We start from the raw sequence: 16,084 nt of genomic DNA, 5'->3' as shown, positions 1-16,084 counted from the left end.
TTATGAATTCTTATATCTTGCTGTGACGCTTTTTCGGATTTAAATCGCGAACAAATTAACGTTTCGGGCCCTTTAGAGTTGTCATGGTTATCCCAAGCAGACATAAAACTGCAGTACTAATCAATATGTTTTAATTGATTCTAATTACCGTTATTACTTAATAATGAAATTAATTTCATTTCATAATAATAATTCAAATTAAAAACGAAAATAATTAAAAATAATATAAGTCGAGCCGCGCTAAATAGGGATCTACACCGGTTTCACTGGTTTCATAATGAAAGTAATGTTTTCATGGCTGATTTTCAATTACCTAGTAGCGATAAAACACTATCAAAAATGTGAAGATTTGTTTCCGTTACACTTATCAAATGATAAACTTTTATCATTAAACGCCTATCTGATATAATATGACAAATGTCCGCGGCGAAATTAACCCAAAAATATCTCTTTCAATGTACTTCGCCAGCAATATATCACGTCATTAAGTAAAAGCGTAATTTTCATATTCCATTCTATATTTTTTGTTATCTTTATTATTTTAGGTCCTTAAGCAATTGTGCGTAACGTACCGGTGTTTGCGTTATTAAAAATTATACATTACGAGGTGAAAACAAAAGGCGATCGCAGAACGTCGGTAAAACAGTCCTTTATCGACAATAGACAGAGTGCATGTAACTGCATTGGTCATTAACTGCAGTACGCTGTCGAAGATGGTATCAAACGCGTGGTCTCCAAACATCAAGGATAAAGTGTTTTTGGTGACAGGCGGTGCAGCCGGAGTTGGAGCCGCTGTGGTTCGAAGTTTGCTCGCAGATGATGCTCGGGTAAAATTGTTTTTTATACTTAAATTTTTCCTATATTTTCGTTTCCAGACCCGTAAGTGAATCGTTTCACAAGATTCGTGTGATTACAAGGTGGCGTTGATATATACTTATTTATCATTTCGCTCGACATTAACAAACTGTTTATCTTGTTGTTCCGTAATTAAGTTAATACTATAATATGATTATTTTTGGTAAACGCAAGTTAATTTTGTTTATATTGCCCATTAGATGTAGTTATCGTAATAAAGTAATCGCTTTTTACGCTTTTTTATGTTGCTTTACTATTTTCGTCATACCTATTGAAAAACCATGTTATACAGTTGTTAGAAATCTACCAACCAGTATGAAGATTTAAATGCTAATTACGCTTGCTCATGTATATAGTGTACGAATATGGAGTGAAATTCCCTGACTGTATATTTGTTCCCTGAATCCCTGAACGCTATAACTTGGCCCTTTTCAGACGAGATTGAATAGGTATTATTTAGGTCAGCATACTCTGTCTTTGATCTCAACGTCACTTTCCACCAGGTTAGACGAAGCTTTTTTTATAATATCAAGTGACGGGACGAACAAGCCGTGCGCCTGATGGTAAGCTACACGCCTGTTCATAACAGTTGTAGTTATCATTCGATCTGTAAATCGCAAAGATCTGATGGGCACTGCCACTGCGCCCGCCACTCTGAGACATAGTTGACAAGTCCCATGTGCCTGTAATTTCATCAGCACCTTTGCCCTGCTAAGCCGAAACGCAGTGCTGGTAGTACTTTCCTGGACGAACTCTTTCACAAGGAGCAGTCTTGAACACCACCGTGAGGTTGCTTGCTTATCGGTATTCCACAGGATAATGTCACGGATAATGTGCGATGGAATTGCATAATTTGATTCCGCCTGCCCCTTTACATCATTGGGGGACTAGACGTGGGCTGGAATTCCACACCTTACGTTGTGTATATTCCCAGGACTCGCACGAAGCGTTCCGCTTCCACATTTATATGGCGAGCGGCTAGTGAGTGGAATTCCCTACCAGCGGACTTATTCCCCGAACTCTATACCTTGGATCTTTTCAAGGCGAGAGCGAAAAGGCATCATTTAAGTGTGCATGCTACATCGTCACTCGATGACCTCATCATCACTTTCCATCAGGTGAGATGGAGGTCAAGTGCGCACTTGTTTTTTATATAAAAAAGGTGAAATGCGCGCTTGTTTTGCCATTAAAAAAGGTTCCTGATAGCGTTTATTGTACGTAAGTAAAATAAGTCAAGTCGATAACTAATAAATAAAATTTCAGTGCGTGGTGTTCTTGGACGTGCTGGACCGAGAGGGTACGGCCCTCGAGACCGAACTCTTACAAAAGTTCGGAGCACTACAAGCAAAGTTCATAAAATGCGACATCTCCGATGAAAACCAACTCGAGGTAGCGTTCCGCCAAGTTCTCGACAAATATAGAAAACTTGATGTGGTTATAAACAACGCTGCGATTTTGGGCGTTGATAAATTGTTCAAGAAGATGATTGATATCAATTTCGTAAGTATAATTTATTACTATTAAAATATTATTCTTAATCGAAGCGTCGTCATCGTACGATCGAAACACTTATTGTTTACCAAATTTAAACAAAATAAATAATAAACATAGTTCAGGATTGTGGCATCTTTGTCAGTCTATCGTATAAACAACGACATAATAATGTGAATAAACATATCCGAATATGTAAAGACTTTTAACTGTAACATTGTATTTGTGTTAATACGTAGGTCACTCAATAAGTTTTGAGATAAAGAAAAAATATCAAGCATATTAATATAATTTATTTTACATTTTTTCAAAATACTCTCCATCATTATCTACACAAAGTTTCATTCGTCTAAACCAACTCTGAAAACATTTTTGCCAGTCTTGATCCGTCAGCATTGAAATTGCCATTTCGTAGGCAGCCACTGCTTCTTCGACACTCAAAAAAAATTTTCCTTTCATTTTATCCTTCACTGCTGGGAACAAAAAGAAATCGTAGGGAGCCAAGTCAGGGCTGTACGGCGGGTGATTTAAGATTTCTATACCAGATTCCTCAATAAACGCCTTTGTTCTGAGAGACGTATGTGAAGAGGCGTTATCGTGATGTAGCATGATTCCCCGAAGCCCGGTCTTTGGTCTCCTCTCCCGCACAGCTTGGAAAACTTTTGGCAATGCTACTGTTGTGTACCATTCTGAATTAACAGACCTACTATTTTCTAACATTGACGTCGACAAATGTCCGCTCAGAGAAAAAAAACTAGCTACCATTTTTTTGCCAACGTTTCGAGGTCTTTGCAACTTTGTTGGCAATTGTCCCTCTGCGAAGACCCACACCGACGACTGCTTCTTGCTTTCTGGATCATATTGATAGATCCATGTTTCATCACCAGTAACGATTTCTGAAACACGTCTCGATGTCCCGTTTTCGAAACGTATGAGTATTTCTCGGCACTCCAGCCTGTTTTTCAGTATCGGGGAGCAATCGTGGGATCCATCGACAACAAAGCTTCCTCACTCCAAGACGTTGATGCAGGATAGTATTGACGCTTCCCGAACTAATGCCTAGGATCTTCTTAGTGTTCGTGTACGTGATTTGTGGGTCTTCTCGCACCAACATTTCAGATGTCCACACATTTTCTGCAGTAACTGCTGTTTCCGGGCGTCCGCCTCTTAGGTCATCTTCAAGGTTAGTTTTGCCTCTTTTAAATTCCTTAAACCACCTAAAAACTGTTGCACGAGAAGGAGCAGAGTCCTCTAATGCTGACTGCAAACGTTCCAAACTCAATTGTTCAGTTAAACCACATTTAAAATCATAGAAGATCATAGCACGCAAATGTTCACGGTCAAGATCCATTATTGCAAAGAAAAGCGCGGGAAGCGTTGTAGTAAAATGACTAACAATGTCATTTTTTTTTAATTTATCTAAATTGCTTTTGGTGATCTATTTTTAAATAAATTTGCTTTTTAAAACCATATAATACTGGTGCGTTCCATTTTTAAATTTCGAGCATCTCAAAAGTTATTGAGTGCCCTACGTACCTAGCTAATGCTATACAGGGTGACTGAGGTGTCGTGATGCCGACCCATTTTTTAACGCAGAAAATTATTACAATTTCGTTAATGTAGTGTTTTGTTACATAATCCCTATTCATTTATTGCATGTCATACAATTAGAGTAAAGCATTTTATTAATAAATACTATATTATATAAGAGTAATACTGACATTATGGACATCTTACATTGCATGTCAAACATTTTTTGAAAACGAACTGATCAAAGATATAAATTTAGGAAATAAAACTATTTTTTTTAATCCAAATCGCTTATATTTGTTTTTTCAAACAAGCCAACGTTTTGAAACTCTTTACAGGTTACCAAAACAAATAAGAGCGTTTAGACCCGAAAAAATAATTTCATTTCCTTCAGAGTAACAATCGCGAAAACCTAACAACTCGAAAGGAATAAGACATTGTCAAAAATCACACATGACAAAGTTATGATGCTAAATGAAGAAATTTATAAAACTTCAGATGACTATGATTCTAAATAATAAGAATTAAATTATATTTATATTATACATGAAAACAGGTTATTGCTTTAACACTTTCAAATATATTGTGTTGTGTTCCTAATGTGACAGTAAGTTATAATTAACTGTGTTGCTACACGACCCAGTGTCAACCTGTATAGTTGTATCGTAAACAAATACAAGTAAGTAAACAATAACTTAAGTTCCTACTTATAATTAAGGTGTTAAGTAAGTTCCAGGGTTTTGTATTCACATAAAAGTCTTTTAGACATATATTTGAGATTGTTATTTACTATGTATCTGACTTTGTAAAGAATGCATGTATACATAATATAAGCGTGCGTATATTTCAAGTCTTTTCGAAGGCTCATATCATGTCAGTTTATCAAGGAAGATCGATACCCTTATAAATTTTGTGACAAAGTTTTCTTGAAGAAACTCGACAAAGTTGTGTTATTAGATTTTGGGTTTCATAATTTGATTATAATACCTGTAACTTGCAATATTGATATGAAATTATACTAAGTTTCTACGAACGTATTCTGTCAAACAATAATATCGCTAGGATTATGGACAGGCGTGTCACTTACTACCAGTCGCACAACTTGTTCGTCTCGTCACTTGACATTATAAAAAAATGTATGTAATCAGTCAAACCTAAGAATTTACAACAATTCTCGTTTAATATGAAGTCTTTAAAGAAACAGTGAAACACGTATTCATGCATTATTTATAGATAATTTTAAATGTTCACGTATTTTATTTCAGTACTTTAGGAAAATACAGTTGAAATTTAAGTTTCAAGGTTTACGTTTCAGTTTAGTTTTATGTCACTCAGAGCTTTAAATCGTAAAGATCGGAAGTGTACCACTACTACGCCTGTCAACCTAGTAAAGTTAACAACTCCCATGCGCCGGTAATGCTCACATTACACTGAAATAGGTATGGTAGGTAAAGTAACTACGGCTCTACATTGATATATCACTCAGGGACTTGATCTTTTACAATTAATATATAAACTGCAAAGGATACATAGACTAAATAAAAACAAAAATATTCCTGTCCTCAACAAAATCGATTATTGCCAAAAAAATCAGTTCATGTCTCTATCCTTTTATTTGTAACAAAACAAAACCCTGTTTTACGGGTACCGTGGACACACACATAGACAACCACAAATTACACCCAAAGTCACGAGAGATAAACAAATGTAGCCCATACAAATATTTCTTCCGGCCTGGGAATCGAACCTCTACGTGGCAATCCAGGATCGTAACCGTTCGGCCATTGAGGTAATTAAATATTGTTAAGTGGTAAGTTAAGTGACAAATTTCATCGAAAAATACTCAATCAGAGAATGACACTCTTGCCTCGAATCACTCTGCAGTGAGGATAGTGAGCAATTTTTTAAATAGGCACGTAGATACAAAACACACATACACAAACACGCACAAATAATTTAAATTTCTATTCTTTTGTACGAGTAATGTAGTGTTAATAATAATAATAATGCACACTGTATCGCGGTCGCCATTGACACACATAGGCAATCACAAATTACATCAAAACTCACAAAAGAAATAAAAATGGCCATTAGGCGCACGACTAGTTCGTTCCTTCACTTGGTATCATATAAAAAAAATGTAAGCCTTAAAATATTTCTCCTGGCCCGGGAATCGAACCCGGGACCTCTGCGTGTCTGGCTAGCATGGTAACCGTTCGACCACATAAGCAGTTAATTAGATATTCTATTCTCGTCTTTATTAATTTCGCGTACAAATTGCTAACTCTTTCTTGAATTGGTTACCTATGTATTCCATAATGTGTAAAACAACAATCTCTCTTCTATGTATCTTATCTGAAATTGAACTATTTTTAATTTCATGAACAAATAAAATTACTTAACAAACTCATAACTTTTATAATCTTCACCAGAACCTATTCAATTCACTACTGATTTATTACCCGCTGAGCTGTAAAACCCATTCAATTGTGATTACCACCAATCACTGTCACAACTAAAACTATTCCATCTGCTGATTGGCTATCAATTTTTTTGGATATGTTTATTGATTTGTTGTCATTGGCTTTGTTATTCCAGACAGCAACAGTCAGCTGTACTATTAAAGCGCTAGAAATTATGAGCGAAGAAACTGGAGGGTGTGGTGGTACAGTCCTCAACTTGTCGTCTATGCTGGCGCTGAAACACCATAGTCACCTGCCCGTGTACTCTGCGACTAAAGCAGCAGTATTACAATTCAGCAATTCACTTGGGGTGAGATTTTATAATGCGTAAATTTTACAATTTCGCTCTTGATCAAAATTAAGTCAAGATCAGCTCAATAATGGAGCGAACCTTAACCATGACATCTCTATTTATCTTCTAAGTAAAAATATAATCAGTGGCTATATACAGTGAAATATTTACTGTACCTATCTAAACTAAAAATGTTTGTTTGTTTGATTACAATCTTAGAATTTGTCGAACTGGGGGTCGATTCAGAACCTTACGATAACTAAGTTGTCGACCGATTAGATTTGATATCATACGATTTATTTTTATTTTTATTCACAAGTCAAACTGTCGTATTGGAAACCAAACAAAATGACGTCACACCCGTACGATTACTCGAACTTCTCGACCGGCAAAGGCTACAAACGTTATTCAGAACACAGTTATCGGATGAAAGTAACCGAATATCGTATTGTTTACAAAACAAGAATGTAATATGGAAATCTCTTATTATTTTAAACAAAAGTCTGGATTTTGTTCAATTTTATTGATTTATTTTAATGCAAGACTAATGCATTCCTACATTTTAGGCCTTTGAAGTCTTAAAAACTTATATAAAATGATTTTTATTTTTCTTATAATCTATTTCACTGACTAGTTAGTCGTAATCATAAAGGTTGTTGGATAACGGTATCGTATCCGAATCCGAATCGAGCGTTTAACTCGAATGTTCTGAATATCTTCGAAAGTGCCCTTCGATTCGAGAACTATATCCAATCGAACGACTGGGTCAAAATATCGAAGAGTTCAGAATCGCGACCCTGTATTAATAGTTATAGGAAATGAAACTATTTTTTCGGATCTAAATCATGTATAGGTAATTGTTTTTTCAAGCAAACCAACCAAGTTTATTGGTCCCATGAACACGGCTTGTAGATAATTTAACAAGTCTAGCTGTAACCATGCGACCTGTAATTAAATCCGAATAAATTTCCAATGTATAGCAATTGGAAAACCTAAGAACTTATACATCGAGTTATTGTCGATAAATGTTAAATATTGCTAGAAATAACTGGTTAAAAACTACCGCTTAATACTACATTGACAATCTTCCAGCTGCTAACGTATTGTAAATAACTTTTCTCTCAACAGACAGAAGAATATTATTCAAAGACAAAAGTTCGCGTCATGACTGTGTGCCTTGGCCCAACAGACACTGCCATACTACAGCGACAAAACTTGGAAAACTTCGACAAAGATTGCACAAGCCTAGCTTCGCGCGTCCCAGTGCGCCAGAGGTGAATCTTTGTCTTATTATCTAGCCTACTTGACTTTTCTTTGGAATGTTTACTCGGGTTAATGAAGACGGTGTTGTAATTTAGTGCGACAAAGTTCTAACTAGTTTGAATTTAGAAACTTTCGCACAAATACATGGTTATTACTGCATTTGTTTTGACCATCATTATCATGTGATGATAAGAAAACTATTGTAGTTATATGCATGTGTTCGTACTGCTTTTTCTACACCATTTGGACCTAAAATAAATAATCTATCGTTAATTATGAGATTTATAAGCGTTATACCTTGTGATATGACTTTTCTTTCTTTAGCATTACGGATCGTTTTATTTATTAGCCATTTACTTATATTTACTTTAGCGAGCCTTTTATCATGCATAAAACATGTTGGTCGTAAAAGAGCGGTTCCAATTTCCCCATTTTGAATTCTCGTGTGGGAAATTAAATTCGGTTTGTAAATTGGACATTACGAAAATGTATTCAAATGTAAATTCGAATTATTTTGGACGAATCAATTTTCTTGAAAAATGCTAAAAATAAATTTTTAGCAGAATCTAGTCATTTTTTTGTAATAATTTGTTAATTTTAGCGTCACACTATGTAGACTTCATTCATATAATTATAATTAAAGATAATAGCATAATTTGATCCGGTTAATGAATGTTGACGTACAAAAACCACATTAGTTTTAAATTATGCAGTTATAAACCACTTTTTATTTTATGTACAAAAATATTGAAAATCTACGGGGTTACCATTTAACAGGGCAATAAGTATTTGATATTTAACATTTATTTCTAAATTTGTGAAAACCTTAGGTAATTGTAAAACTTCTGTCAAAATAAAATATTAGTACACTCGTACGGGGACCCTGTGCGGTCAGTTGTAGGAAGGAATAAGACCATAATCATTCTGGATGATCAACAATAAATACAAAACACACAAATATTTTGCACTAACATAGATTTTTTTATATATATAAATAGTAGTTTATGTGACTGTTACATAATGAAATGCATTAAAAACATCACACGAGCGCTTTAATGCCTATTATGTACAGTTACGTACACTGATGTACGTATACACATATTATAAGCTTTTCTATTTTTATAAGCATGCGGCTATAAGATTTTCTCACGCATGTCACACAATCGTAGTTTTTATTCCATTCGTAGACAAACTAGATTCGGCCCCAACTATCATATCGTTCGATATCAAATAACGTGTGAAATCTGTCAAAACTGTTTGTTATTGACATTTCATTTCGAATAAAACTTTATCTCGACCTTAGACTATGGAAACCAAAGGACATGTGATATTGACATTATATAAATCAGACGTTATATGTGATGCATGACGTTGAAAACATAAACATTTTATTGCCTTTGTTTAACAACTGCGTGCCGTCGTAAGCCAAAAGAGATAGCACTACATTGATTTATGTCAAACACGGGAATCGAAAATACGTAACGTCATCTTAAATGCCAACTGTCCTCATTTTACCATTTTTGGAGTACCAAAGGGAAGTACATCAAATGTCAAAACCAATGTTTGGCCAAATGTGTTGTTGAATTATTCGCATGAATTGTAATGCAATGGACAAAAATAATGACAGTGAAAACAATTCAGTATTGATTAAATGATGAAAATCGAAAATCAACCGAATGTTATATTACACCGGAACATTACATTACATGTGTTATTTTTCTGCCTATAAATCATACAATAGCCCAAATATCTCATGTAATTAGACTCATTTAAGTAGTTTATTCATAAGTCTTACTGGATTTTGCTTTGGTCACTTTAGATTGCATGTTTGTTAGTATATTTGGTTGATCGTTGATAACGATTATTTTGAGATAGTGTTGTTCTAGAAAGCAGACACATCGATATTCTGTTATTAAAACAATTCACTACCAGGTTTTTATTATTACATTGTTATTATTTTTAAAGTTTACCTACAAATGAAAAAAGAAAGAAATAATGGTTGGAAATTATATGACTGCCGAACATAAACATTGGATCAAATACCATCTTCGTTTGTTCGCTCTGTTTTGAAGTCAAATTTTATTAGAATTTTGAATGTAACTGGATTACATGGTAATGCAATTCCATCGTTACATTTATTGGTAAATAACTTTATATTTAATTTTGATTGAAACGGCTCATTACTTGCCTAGTAATAATAGCCTAGTATTAATCATACTTTGATTACAGTAAACTATACAAATTTGCAAACATAAAAAACAGTTTCAACATTCAAGCCATATATTTGCATGTCGATATTGACTTGTCCTATGATTATAGTACGACACTAAATCCGCCATTTGTGGTGAACGTTTTTGGTTTAGGTAGGGACGTTTCTTCCGTAGATAGGGCAGCTCTTTCCCTTTATTTTTTCCACCCTCTAAGATCTTGACTGATTGAATAACTATTAGATTTGAGGTCAAATCAAATAGTTTTGTTTTTCAGAGATGTTCGAAATTTGAAGCAATAATAACATAAAAAAATTGTTCTAACAAAACAGTTTATCTTTAAGCTGGTCGTAATATGCGGTGTTGAACACATCGTAGAGGGCTTATAATATGTGTGTAGATAAAATACATTTTTTATTTCATAATTCCCAGTACCCAAAGTAAAACGACACGTTTTCGACGACGTGTGGCGCAATATGATGTCTGGTAACCGACCTCAGAATTGCTGGTATACGACACCATTCGGCCAAAACCCCTCTTTGTTAAAGGTCGAGAGATAATCGGTCGGCATTTTCACCACAAACGAATTAAAATTCACGTTGTGGCGGGACTCGCTCCAACCTCAGAACCATCATTTGGCTTTAAGTCTCACCATTTTTAATTGCTGTGTGTTTTGGAGGGGCAACCACATAAGTACGCTTCTCTATCTACTCTTGATTTAATGGTGGCACCTGTGGGTAGTGCCTCCACTGAATTGCGAGTACAGCATTTACTGAATTTCGTAAACTGTTTACATAAACTGCGGTTAACTGTGTTGGTTACTAATTAAGTTACTATTTGCTAGCTATAATTATGTACCATTTGCAATGTTTATTCTAGTGGTGTGTACTTGTTCGATACGATATCACAAGTAAAAGGACATACTAGTCCCTGTGCTCCTACTAGTGGGAGCACCCAGTAGTAGCATGTGGAAATGGTCGTCTGTTTGTTAACCCTAGTAAATAAATCAGGAATGTAATATAAATTTATTATTTTCAGCGTGGAATCAGCAGCTAAAGGAATAATAGAAGTGATAAAATATGGAACAGCTGGCTCAGCTTGGGTAGTAGTCGACGAAAAACCGCCTAAAGATATTTCCAAAAATTTGAAAGATGCCTTCAGTTCCTTACCTCGAGATGCCACTGGTGTATTAAAGTAATTATTAAACACTTTTATTTCATTTAGTACTTTCCGCATGAACTCACTAAGGTTTTTATATCAATTATTAAACCAAGGGTGTAATAAGAACTAATAATAAGAACTCTGTAAAATGAAATGTTTTCGTATTTTTTACACGCGTATACTGCATAGCTAAACCCTTAGATAACTTAGTTAAAACGTTGCTAAAATAGAACAGCAATTTCAATGTTTAATTTTCGTATCTATGTTTGTCTAATATTGGGTAATGGTTAAGAACACAAAAAAATTATATACACATACATATAAGCCTGAGTGAAAACGATAATAATAAACACTATATATTGTTATAATTCCCATATTCAAGAACATAACAAAAATTACGAAACACACGTATGCCTAATTAAAAATGATAAGTATTAAAATAAATTTCCAATTCCAAAATTGTCACGACACAAAAACAAGGCACAAATAATAACCGATATGCATCCCGGATTGCTAGTCAAATGGCTACTGCATAATTCAAAAGCATATTTACGTTGCCATTATAAAGCACGTTAGCCTAAACAATTTCCGCAATTACCCAGTGATTTAAGGTCAGAACATCAACCAGGCTTACGCGGCTGGCAAACTTAAAGCGGAGGAACGGTCTACGGCGATCTGCTTTGGATCTGCTTAATTTATGTTCGTGAATCTAATCACTCTGTCTAGCTTGCGTGTCTGAATGCAATTGAAATACACATTTCCATGTACACAGGAACCAAAAATTTCAAAATATTCCTTCCTTTAAATTATACTTTCAAAGTCCTCTTAACTTGGAAGTTGAAAGTTATCTCAGATGTGCGCTTCTTGCTTAACATAAATCTTCTTCAACCGTGAAATGTAATATTAAGCCGTCAAAAATATTGCAGTATTTAACGAACTTTAAACACGTACGTGTTGGTATTATGAATCGTTAACAGGAGGAATTTCCTAACATACTGACTTAACTTATATTAAATGAGAGCATTGATAATTATGCCTGGAGTAACTTTGATGGACAAATTGCGGAACATTGTGATAAGGGCGCGACGCGGCATGGAAGACGTAGTGACAAAGATATAGAGAAAGGAATGATTACTTAGTTCGGATATGTGGAGAGGATAAATAAAGGAAGATTAACGAAACAGATTTATATTGTAGGGCGAATATGAGAGGGCAAGTTGGTAAGGGCCCATAAAAGCGAACTTAGCAACGACAAAATAGAGGTGTCCTAAAGAAAGGCCATATCAAAAGTATCCTCAACTAACGAGCGTGTATTAAAACATTGATGCATGTTGATACGGCGAAAGATATATATCGTATCAAGTGGAAGGCTGTGGTCTTTGGCTGCGCAAAGTGCTTGAAGTGTATTGTGTATGGATACGGATCAATTAACAGGTTAAGTTGAAACACAGCCGATGCGAAGATTACATACGTTATTCAACTTTACTTTCCTTAACGCTCGTATTAATTATTCCAGACCAGAACCGGCTGAGTAGTTCATTCCACATTCTGCGCCAGAATTCACCAGTTGATGGGAAGCGAACTTACAGCTGAACATTTGCCAAATCCGACACGTTCTGTTTAACTATTCACCGGGATGTTTCAGCGCATCTAAATTAGAGCTGTGATTCTGCATAACGAGAGCCTGTAGCTAAAATTCAGTATAAAATTAAAGCAAAGTGAGGTTTAAGCAGACTCTATTTGAATCCTAATTCGGTTGACTATCTAAATGTGGAGAATCTTATTGAGACAGTCGCAGAAACAAAGATTCAAATGTTTATGGTAATAGTGAAATGCAAACATGTCGATAGCGTTCCAAGCGTCGTATTAAATCAAAATATCGGAAGGGGTGAAGGTAAACGTAACGTAACTTTACTTTATTAGTTTTCTGCAGAGGGACGTTTCTATCTTAAAAACAGGTCTATAAAAATTGGAAGAAATATGTTGTTATTCGATTTCCGACGACTCGCGGTCCATTACATCGGGCGGTGGACCCGAAAATTACATCAAAATTACGACCTACAAATCAGATAAAGACGTTGGGGATAATATACAAGCAATATATAGTTATTAACACACCAAGTTGCTGGCGTACAATTCTACAATCTTTACAATTACAATTTATATTACAATACATTTACAATTCTATACTTTCAACTGCCTCTGTGGCTGAACGGTTATCTATTATAAGCCGCAATCTGCTACGCAATCTCGGTTTCGATTCCCGAGCCGTGAGAAATATTTGTATGGCCTACATTTATTTCTCTCGTGAGTTTGGCCCCAATTAGAGATTGTCTATGTGTCCATGGCACCCGCGACGCAGGGTCTGCCTAGTGCAGGACTATGAATGTGTACATTATTATTATTTTAGACTCTCTCGCCTCTCCCAAGGCTAAAAAGATTAATTTTTATTATTATCTATCATCAAACAAATTATCAAACCCTTTATTATGTTCCACTGCTGAGCAAGGGACTCCTCTCAGACGAGAGTTTAGGGCATAGTCGGTCACACTGGTTTAATGCGATTTAGGGGCTTCACTCGTTTTTCCAGGGTTGTGAAACTTCATTGACGTGCAGGTTTCATTATGATGTTTCATTCACCGAAGAGCTCATAATCCAATTTCGCACATAAATTCCCAAAAACTCCTCTGCGTTTGTGCGAGCTCGGATTCTAACCGATGATCTGTGCTTGAGAAGCGGTAGGTTAAACTATTAGGCTATCAAGGCTCGCATCTCAGTCACTTTATAGTGTCTTTAGTGGCTTCGCGGAATCTAAGAATAATATCTTAAATATTTCGTGGAAGCGCGGACGAGTCCGGTAAATTCGTGAAATTGTACGCTTCTTTGATGTTTTTGTTATATAGAATCTTAACCTCTTTATTTTAAGTAATGGTGCAAGGTACCTAAAAGGTATGAAAAGGTAACAGAGTAAATCTATTTCCCAATAAATTTTCTATTCATGAAGAATCGTGAATCGTTGGAAAGATGAAACCTTTTGATCAAACTGCGAGTGTGGAGGGAAATCGATGTGAAAAACTGGTCCAATAAAACTCGACCCCTTTTTGTTTCCCTAAATTTATCTGATGAAGGTGAACTCAGTTTATTTTTTATAGGATCAGGGAATTTTATTCCACTCTAAATCAAGCGTAAACATTACGACAAATATAGGAAAGTCTGAGGTAACTCAAGCATACCATTATAATGATCGCTCATACAGTTTACCAAACAATCAGTCATGTTTTTGTGTTGTACCTATTTAAAAGAAATCCAATTACATACTGTGGAGCAAGGAGTTCTAATTAAGTTGGTAACTACTTACTTTAACATATTTCTTATCCTTGGTATAATAAAACCATATATCTATCATACGTCAAATTTTAGGGTCCAATGAAAACCAGCGTCACAGCCTTTACTCGGCTATGACATTAGCAGAGTGGATGTTTTTGTATACGCCACAGCCGCACACATGACATTTATTCAGTCGTGTTGATTATTTAAAATTAGATATGTTTGTTTTGTTGTTTTTTTGTTATTTTATTATTTGTTTTGCAAATACAACTGATTTAGTAGCAGTAGAGTTTTTGGTGACAGAGTTCGTCCAGGGGGATTTCTATGAGCTTATAGCCAGCCAGCCAAGATCTATGCAAATTACTTGACGTGGTAAAACTGAATTGCTTAAATCCGTATCATGAGCTACACAAAAGTTGAACGGGAATGGCATGGCAGGATGATGAATTTTACTTTTTAAACGTTAATTGTTGTCTCTGGCTGGTTAGCTGACATCTAACAAGAGCGAGATGGAACTACATACATAAATCATATGAAAGAATTAGACAGATGTACTATCTTGGGAGCGTTCAAGCACTATTAACCGATTGTGTTCAAAATGAGAATAATTATATTTTTTTATTTATTTTATTATTAATTATACTTATTACGTTGTTTTGTTATATCGGCTACTTTTCAATCATACTTTACAATTTGGCGTACGACAAAATTACATATCATGTTTAGTCATTATCATTGAAATAAATAAGGGGAGTTTGTAATTTGATAACATAATTGGAACGTATTCTGTATTCGTACATTTTATAATAATAATTTTATAATAATAAAATATAGCAAAAAAAAGTTATTTTACGATTTTCGGTCAATAAAATTATTAAAATGTTTAAAATTCCATTTAAAAATTGCAATAACTTAATATAAATTGAAAAACAAATATACGCGATTTAAATCCGGAAACATAGTTTCATTTCCTATGTGTAACAATCGCGAAAACCTAAGAACTCGATAATTGCAATAACATTCAAGCCAATAATTTATCAACAATACTTTAAAGATTAGAAACTCAAACTAAAATTTTCAAAAAACGCTCAATAGTTTATAATATTTATTTATTGACAATTCGCAATATAGCCTAAAAAGATATGAAATAATTATGAAACTGAAAATATTATAAAACTTAAACGAAATTTCTTAAAAATGTAACAAAATCACGGAGTAACTTTTTTTTAATTGTTTAACGGATTTCGAATGAGGAACGTAAACTGCATGGACAGTGAATTGTTTTTGTGAGGTCATAGTACGAATTTGGTAGGCAATCCAACTTACAGGCTTAAATAGAATTGCTCTAAGAGCTTATAGTAAGCCCCCAGGGAACTACTGCAACCTTACCTATTTCTGCAAGAAGTAATGTGAGCATTATTCCATGCCGGTTTTGAATTGTAAGGGTGCTGGTGAAATTACAGGCACATGGGAATTGTCAACTTTTGTCAACAACA

General features: G+C 34.8%; 2 protein-coding genes across 2 annotated transcripts in view; one reads left to right on the top strand and one right to left on the bottom strand.

The window, feature by feature from the left end:
- Positions 1–16,084, bottom strand: part of LOC113237097 — a 64,834-nt gene that overhangs the window by 33,433 nt on the left and 15,317 nt on the right. The window lies entirely within an intron of this gene.
- Positions 463–12,927, top strand: LOC113237485 (15-hydroxyprostaglandin dehydrogenase [NAD(+)]-like). Its single transcript, XM_026473979.1, has 6 exons — positions 463–827; positions 2,119–2,355; positions 6,475–6,648; positions 7,759–7,904; positions 11,139–11,294; positions 12,778–12,927. The coding sequence occupies exons 1-6, from the start codon at positions 714–716 to the stop codon at positions 12,794–12,796; spliced, it is 846 nt and encodes a 281-aa protein (XP_026329764.1). The 5' UTR covers positions 463–713; the 3' UTR covers positions 12,797–12,927.

The sequence above is a fragment of the Hyposmocoma kahamanoa genome, unplaced genomic scaffold (assembly GCF_003589595.1).
Source record: "Hyposmocoma kahamanoa isolate Upper Pololo Valley unplaced genomic scaffold, ASM358959v1 93, whole genome shotgun sequence".
In the NCBI taxonomy this organism is placed as follows: domain Eukaryota; kingdom Metazoa; phylum Arthropoda; class Insecta; order Lepidoptera; family Cosmopterigidae; genus Hyposmocoma; species Hyposmocoma kahamanoa.
This window is presented reverse-complemented; position numbering and strand designations above follow the sequence as displayed.